This window comes from Carlito syrichta, unplaced genomic scaffold (assembly GCF_000164805.1).
Source record: "Carlito syrichta isolate Samal-C Ts95f unplaced genomic scaffold, Tarsius_syrichta-2.0.1 Scaffold307198, whole genome shotgun sequence".
NCBI lineage: Eukaryota > Metazoa > Chordata > Mammalia > Primates > Tarsiidae > Carlito > Carlito syrichta.
Window position 1 is genome coordinate 95,924 of NW_007251294.1, and position 7,943 is coordinate 103,866.

A 7,943-nucleotide genomic window follows, 5' to 3' on the forward strand; every position below is an offset into this window, starting at 1 on the left:
CCCCAGCGCGGGCGCCAACGCGTCGGGGCCGCCGGGCGCACGGAGTGCCTCGTCCCTCGCCCTGGCCGTCGCCATCACCGCGCTCTACTCGGCCGTGTGCGCCGTGGGGCTGCTGGGCAACGTGCTCGTCATGTTCGGCATCGTCCGGTGAGTCTGCCGCGGGGCCGCGCCCCGGGTGAGGTGGGGACCACGCACCTGGGACCCTGAGCCGGGACCCCGGATTCCCGGGTCTCCGCGCGCCCTGCAGGGGGCTCCCGGGGCCCGCGGGGAGGCCGCGTCCACGCGGGGAACGCCGGAGTATTTTCCTGCGTGCTTGCGTGTGTGTGTGTGTGTGTGTGTGTGTGTCTGTGTTGAACCTCGCTTGACTAAATAACATTTGGTATCCCCTTGCTTCCTTCTGGGGACACTTTGGCAACAGTTCGTGTGTCTGTCACAGTTTGTGAGTGGGTGATTGTTTGTGACAGCTCGGGTGTATGTTTGGACGTCTGAAACATACCCATAGGGGTGGGCGGAGACGCTCATGGGCCTCTGGGGAGACAGCTGTGTGTGGGCACCGTGCAGGTAGGGGCACAGGAGAGTGCTGTGGGTCTGTCCCATGCTGTGGGGGCACTTACCAAGTCACGTTTGGTGATCATCTGTTGGGGCCCCTGGGACGATGTATTGTCCTCTCGTGAAACCTCTGAAACCCCAGGGGGAGAGGAGCGTGCAGAGTGGTCTTGGGACCTGTGTTTGTGCCGGGGTGTGTGCACATTTGCCAGTGGAGAGCCCGTGGTTCCATCCAGGGCATGGCGTTGGATGGCTGGTTGACTTCCTTGCCCAGAGGCCACCTGGTCAGGATTTCTGGGTGTGATGCAGAGAGGCCTCATAGCCTCTTCACAAATTCCCTCTCCCATTTTCTCTTCCCCTCCTCTAACCGTCTCTTCTTCTGCCAAAGGCCGCAGTGGTTTGTTTGGGCTGGAGTGGAGCTTGGGCTTTCACCCTGGGAAGTGAGGTGCTCTTCTTGGTATTATGGAGAGTGCTGGGATCTTCTCAGTCTAAAACATCTTCAGCTTGCCCAGAAGTGGCCCTCCTGACACAGCCCCACCAGCTCAGACATGGGCAGTAAGGGTTAAGAGTAAATTCCCACCTTAAAACAACAAAGATGCCCTGGCATTTACTGTGAGTTGGAAATGGGTCTTCCATGCTGGTTGAATGAGGACGCATGCCAACACAGCGGATGCAAAGGTTGGAGACATGAACTGTGGTCTCAGCCCAACCACTGATGACTGGACACCATTCCCTCTGCCCTACCTCTCAGCTGCCTCAGTTTCCTGTCTGAAAAATAGAGACCCAATCTCATTGATTGGAAAGTATGAATGACAGAGCATGGGGGTCTCTGCAGTGCAGAACGTGTGCGTTGAAGTATCAGATGAGGTGTGTGGGTGTTAGGGGGCTTTGGCATCAGTGATATCTGGGAATCTTTGCTCACCCAGAGAGAGGGGAGGGTTCAAGGATTCCTTGCTCTCTCAGTGACTCATCACCAGCCTCAGTGGGAAGGTTCCCCCAAGCACAGGCAGGATTGATCTCTGCTATGTTTTTGGGAGTGACTCTCCCCACTGCGGGTCTTGAGTCGCGCCGCCCTAAGTATTCACCCCTGTTCTGCTAGAACTGGCTCTGTGACTTGGGCGAATCACTTAGCCCCTTTGAGCTTCAGTTGCTTCATCTATAGAATGCAGTGATAATAAAACCTTCTTCAATAGGCTTGTTTTGAGGTGTCAGTGAGAGAGCATGCATAATGCGGCTGGCCTGGTGCCTGGACCCAATAAATGGAAGCTGTCTGTATAATGAGGAGGAAGGACTTTCCAGCCACTGCAGAATCCAGTGTGATTAAAGAAGGGAGCCAAGCCGGGCTCGGTGGCTCAGCCTGTAATCCCGCGCCTTTGGGAGGCTAAGGTGAGTGGATTGCCTGGCCCGCAGGTTCGAGACCCGCCTGGGCAGCGAGACCTCATCTCTACAATAAATCAAAAAAAAAAAAAATCAGCCGGGCCTGGTAGCACCTGCCTGTAATTCCGGCTACTCGGAAGGCTGAGGCAGAAGGATTGCCGGAGTCCAGCAGGCGACGCTGCGGTGGCCGGGAGCGGCCACTGCACTCCAGTCTGGGCAGCGGAGTGAGACTCCAACTCAAAAAATAAAATAAAATAAAGAAGGGAGCCTGAGGGAGGCACTTGTCCTAAGGTGGGCCCAAGAGTAGCTGTGATTCTGAGATTTCCAGGTTTCTGCACATGACTCTTTCTAGGAGAGCCCCAGGTGCTCAGTGTGAGAAAAGTGGTCCCATTTCCAGCCTTTTCCCTGGGGCCTTCTGGTTGATGACTGGTAAGCACACTTTCCGCATCACCATTGAACAAGGAGGAGCCCCTCTGGGCGTCCACTCTGGAGAGACTCAGGACTGGGGAATCTCAGGACTCAGCCTGCTAGGTGCCTTCTCAGACAACCTTCCGGAAATCGTGTTGTCAAGTGTATGCAAACAGCATAGTGGCCTGGCCAACCATCTGTGTTATCACCGTATCTCTGGATCTGAATTACTTAGCCCTTACCTACAACCCTGGGAGATAGCCATTAGAATTATCATCACTGGCTGGGTTTGGTGGCTCAACCTGTAATCCCAGCACTTTGGGAGGCTGAGGTGAGTGGCTTGCCTTAGCCCACGGGTTCGAGACCCACCTGGGCAACTTGGCAAGACCTCATCTCTACAATAAAAATCAAAAAAATTAACCAGGCGTGGTAGAGTGCGCCTATAGTTCCGGCTACTTGGAAGGCTGAGGCGGAGCACAGCAGGTTGAGGCTGCGGTGGCCGGGAGCGTGCCACTGCACTTCAGTCTCGGCAGGAGTGCGACTCCAACTCAAAAAAAAAAAAATTATCATCGCTATCACCTTCATCCTACAGATGAGAAATCTGTGGTTCAGAGAGAGGCAAAGTGACTTGTTCTCCTAAGGTACCACAGATGACATCAGGCCCTGTATGGCTAGAACCCTAGTCTTGTAACTTCAAGTCTAGAACTTTTTCCAGAGCTGCCTGGGATAGGGAACAGTCAAAGACAGTCAAAGTATCACCTGGGCCAGGTGTGTAGCTCATACCTTGTAATTCCAGCACTTTGGAAGGCAGAGGCGAGAGGACTGTCTGAGCCAATGGGTTCGAGACCAGCCTAGGCAGCTTGGCGAGACCTCATCTCTACAATAAACCAAAAAATTAGCCAGGTGTGGTGGTGCGCACCTGTAGTTCCAGCTGCTTGGAAGGCTGAGGTGGAAGGATCACCTGAGCCCAGCAGGTTGAGACTGCTGTGTCTGTCAGCATACCACTGCACTCCAGTCTGGGTGACAGAGTGAGACTCCGATAAAAAAGAATTAAATAAAAAAATATAAATAAGCAAGCAAATCAATCAATCAAGCATCACCTGGAAGGAGGATGGTAGAATCCTGTCCCTCCTCCTCAGAGGATGAAGCCCTAAAGACTATGCCTACACCTTATTCAGCTCATGTATTTTCTGCTACTGTCCTTGGCGGAAGGGGAATGATGAGGGCTGGCACTTACTCCTTTCCTACTCAGCCTGGGGCTCAGCTTCTGCTGGAAAAGTCCCAAGGACAGTGAGGAGGGGGCAGCCCAGGCTGGAGAAAAGCCCTTGCCCTCTTGAAGGGCTCCTCCAGCTCTGATCCATCTGTGGTTTCCTGGTAGCCCATGTAGGGCCTGGCACAGTCAGTTCATGAGTCGATTGCTTGATTGAATGAATGAATGAGTGAATTCTGCCTGTCAGCCCTGAGCTTAGGCAGTTTGTGGAGCAGGGGAAGATTTGTAAGGGAAGATTCAGAGGACCCTTGGGGAAGGTAATGTATGGGCCAAGTTGGGGCTCTGGAACCAGACTTAGCTGAGTTCAAAGCCATTTACTTGCTGTGCCCTTGGGCTGGTGATTTCACTTCTCTTCTCTAAAGCTCCTTTCCTCATCTTTAAAGTGGGTTGGGGCTGGGCACGGTGGCTCATGTCCATAATCCTAGCACTTTGGAAAGCCAAGGCAGGAGGATTGCTTGAGTTCAGGAGTTCAGGACCAACCCAGGCAACATAGCTAGACCGCATCTCTACAAAAAAAATTTAAAAATTAGCTGGGTGTGGTGGCGCATGCCTGTAGTACCAGCTACTCGGGAGGCTGAGGTGGAAGGGTCACCTTAACCCAAGCACTTTGGGAGGCAGAGGTGAGAGGATTACCTGAGTCTACAGGTTCAAGACCAGCCTGGGCAATTTGGCAAGACCTTGCCTGTACAATAAATTAAAAAAAAAAATTAGCCAGGCGTGGTAACGCACACCTGTGGTTCCAGCTACTTGGAAGGTTGAGGCAGAAGGATCACATGAGCCCAGCAAGTCGAGGTTGGGGTGGCCATGAGCATGCCACTGCACTCTAGCCTGGGCAATAGAGTGATACTCTTGACTCAAAAAAAAAAGGTGAATTGGGGTGAGGATTAAATGACATAATGTGTAATAGCTGAGTCTTTTAGACCCTAAGCCCTCTGAGAACAGAGAGGGTTTCTGTGTGAAGGAGTGAAGAGAATGAACTCATTTAAGAACATTCTATGGATACACTGTGCTAGATGCTGTGAAATACCATGGTGAGGAAAAAATATATCATCCTGCTCTCCTGGAGCTTAGGGTCTGGTGGGAGAAACTGGCATTTATCAGCCAGCTATCCAATAAGCCGATGTTTGCGGCTGTGCTAAGGGCTGTCTGTGAAAATGTACATGAGGGCTCTGGGAGCCCATGTTGGGGGTGGGAGATGGCTTCACCTGGGCAGAGATCAGGGAAGCCTCTGTGGAGCTAAAGGATGAGGAGGGGGCGGTGAGTCAAAAGCTGAAGGGAGAACTGTGGCCGTGAAGCAGGGTGCAGATGAGGGCCTGAACACAAGAACCAGGAATCTCAGCATTCCAGACCACGAGGCACCATCCATTCCCTTAGCCCCCACGTTCCTGGCTCTCTCTCTCCATGGACCTGCCTGAGAAGCCTGTCATCCTTCTGGATGCATGAGTGGGGCCTCTGGGAATTGTGCTCTTAGCAAACAGCCTGTGGCTCCTGGGAACAAGACTTCCATGAAGTGTGGGCAGGACTCGGGACATCTGGTCCCCAAGGCAGAGCATCATTACTGTGGTGTGAGATCAGCCGACGTGGTGACTTGATGCTGGCCATGGGGATGTCCTGAATCCTCAGAGCAGATGCCAGACAGAGTTGGGGCCCTCAGCTGGGCTGGCATCTCAGAGACATCCTGTGGGCATCCCACTGGGTAGGGTGGCATGTGAAGGGCTTAGCTGTTCCCTCGTCTCTGGCAGGTGATGCCCTCTTTCTGCTACATGGCTCAGAACTTCCTAGTCTGCCCATCTCCGAATCTGGGCAGGAGAGAGGAGTTGGTACTTTTTCTTCCTGGCTTCCTGTCTGTTCCGCAACCTTCCCTGTCTCCTCTGCCTCCTGATCCTGGTCTTGGCAGTCTTGTACTCTGCTGTGTCCACACCCCTCACGGAACTCAGCCTCTTCCTAGCCCCTGCCCACCTGTGTGGGACTCTTGCAGCTGATGTGCTTCCTGCTCCGTCGTCCCTCCTGCTCCATTGTCCCTCCTCATCCCATGTTTCTTCTGACTTTTCTCCTTGGGTCAAGGAGAGAGGCTCTGCCTTTAAGAGCTTTGGCAAGTTGATCACCTCTCTGTGGCTCAGTGTCTTCCCCTATAAGATATGGATAGCAGGACCTGCCTCATAGGCACCTTTGTCTTCAAGACTGGAAGATGGCTGAGCCTAGTGGCTCAGTTGTAATTCCAGCACTTTGGGAGGCTGAGGCGAGTAGATTGCCTGAGCCCTCGGGTTTGAGACCAGTCCGGGCAACTTGGCAAGACCACATCGCTACAATAATAAATCAAAAATTAGCTGGGCATAGTAGCACACGCCTATAGTTCTGGCTACTTGGAAGGCTGAGGCAGAAGGATCACCTGAGCCCAGCAGGTTGACGTTGGGGTAGCCTTGATCGTGCCACTGTACTCTCCAGCCTGGGCGATGGAGTGAGACTCCAACTCAAAAAAAAAAAATCAACATAGACTGGATGAGATGTTGTAAAGCACTGTGTTTTCTGCCTCTTCTGAGATGACTGTGGCACACAGTTGGGAGGGAACGTTGGGCTGGGGCAGGGTCACGACAGGTACATGAGGGGTTCTGGTTGCCTTCTCCGTCTATTGCCAAGGTTCCAGGAGCTGCTGGGAAAAGTGCTCCAGTGTCAGCTGAGCAGATTTGGCAGCACTGAGTCCCTGTCTTGTCTTTGGAGGCCCAGCATGTGCCCCTTGCCCTCTCGTCTCCCTCCTGTCTCTTGCCCATGCTGGGGTCTGGGCCCCCAGGCCAGGAGATTCCAGTGAGGTGACACAGTGCAGTGGTAGAGGTCACGGCCAGGGGTCAGGTAGTGCCCAGTCTCAATTCCAGCATGACCACATCCTGGAGGTGTGGCTTTGGGCAAATAGCTTCACTTCTCTGAGCCTCATTTCCTCACTTGAAGTCTTGGGGTGCTCACGATAGGTTATTGGGAGGATTAAAAGAGGTCATGCTTGTAAAGGCTCTAATAGCACAGTCCCTGGGTGTCCTATGCTGTGATTACTCAGCATTCCTGCACTGCAGCAGGTGGGCTGCATGGGTGGCTATGGAAGCCTGTTGTCCATGTTTTCCTCTTTGGGCCCTTTCCCGCATCTTGCATTGACTGCACATTTAGTCATTCAACAAGCGTTCACTGCTGCTGGCCCTTGCCGAGCCTGTCCAGCCTCAGCTCCCAAAGCCTCAGGATGGCCCCTGGCTCCTCACACAGCCATGCCCCTAGGACTCCTAGCTACAACTTCAGGGCCAAGTGCAGCTTCCTGGAGCTATGAGAGACCAGGGAGGCCCCTGACCTAGCCAGAGGAGGCCAGACCTGTGCTGAGTCGTGGAGTGGGAGCAGCGTGGAGAGGTGGTGGCGGAGCATACCAGGCAGTGGGAACAGCAGGAACAACAAAAGGAGCGGCAGAGGGCAGGGAGGTTTTTTGTGGCTGGGCCAAGAGTACCAGGGGCCAGGGTGACTGTGAGGATAGAGAGGCTGTGGAGACAAAAAAAAAACAGGAAAGGCATTGCAAGCAGGTGTCTTCCTCATCATGGTTGCCAAAAGCACCTGCTGTGTGCTGAGCTTTGGCCTGACCTGGGAGCCAGGGGTGAATCTGCCCGACTTGGTCTCTGCCTTCCAGAGTTCCTGATGAGATGCAGATGTTAGAGCTAAGGACTCCATGGACCAGTCCCAGGTGATTAGAGGCAGTTGTTCTGACGGGGAGAGGGAGAGGGAGGACTTAGGACTGAGGAGAGGCATGGAGACAGGCCCAGCATGACTGTGTTAGGGGCCAGAGGCTGTGCTGAGATTTGAGTCTGAATGTGGGAGCTGAGGCTGGACAGGTCCTCGGGGGTCCCGCGATCAGGCCAGCTGTGTGGGAAGTGAGGGAGTTTTGGGTTGCAGGCCATGGGGAGGAGGATTCTGGAGCAGTCTGTGCAGAATTGTGTTCAAGAGGATGAAATTGGTGTGGGGTGGATTGGTGGGGAGGGGCTCTATGGGGAAGCCAGAGATGCTGGCTCAGGGCAGTGGGAAGAGAGCCATGCAGCCCTGATAGGTCATTGAAACCCTGGCCTCAATTGTCCCCTCTTCAAAATGGAGTGCTGTCAGACCTAACAAGGAGGCAGGAATCTGGAAAAGCCTGGGCATCAGAGCCCTGCTCACCTCAAGTCACGTCCTGGCTGTGCCACTGACTAAGAAAGTGAGCTTGAGCCAGGCTCAGTGGCTCAGCCTGTAATCCACACCTCTGGGAGGCTGAGGTGAGTGGATTGCCTGAGCCCATGGGTTTGAGACCCGCCTGGGCAGCGAGACCTCATCTCTACAATAAATC

The 7,943-nt window shown here is 53.8% G+C and overlaps 1 protein-coding gene across 1 annotated transcript in view; it reads left to right on the forward strand.

The window, feature by feature from the left end:
- The first annotated feature begins 6 nt into the window (after positions 1–6).
- The window catches only part of OPRD1 (opioid receptor delta 1), a 46,186-nt gene continuing 38,249 nt past the window's right edge, over positions 7–7,943 (forward strand). The window contains exon 1 of the mRNA XM_021715573.1: positions 7–147. Within this exon, the coding sequence (XP_021571248.1) occupies positions 131–147 (17 nt within the window). The 5' untranslated portion in view covers positions 7–130. The remainder of the gene's footprint in view (positions 148–7,943) is intronic.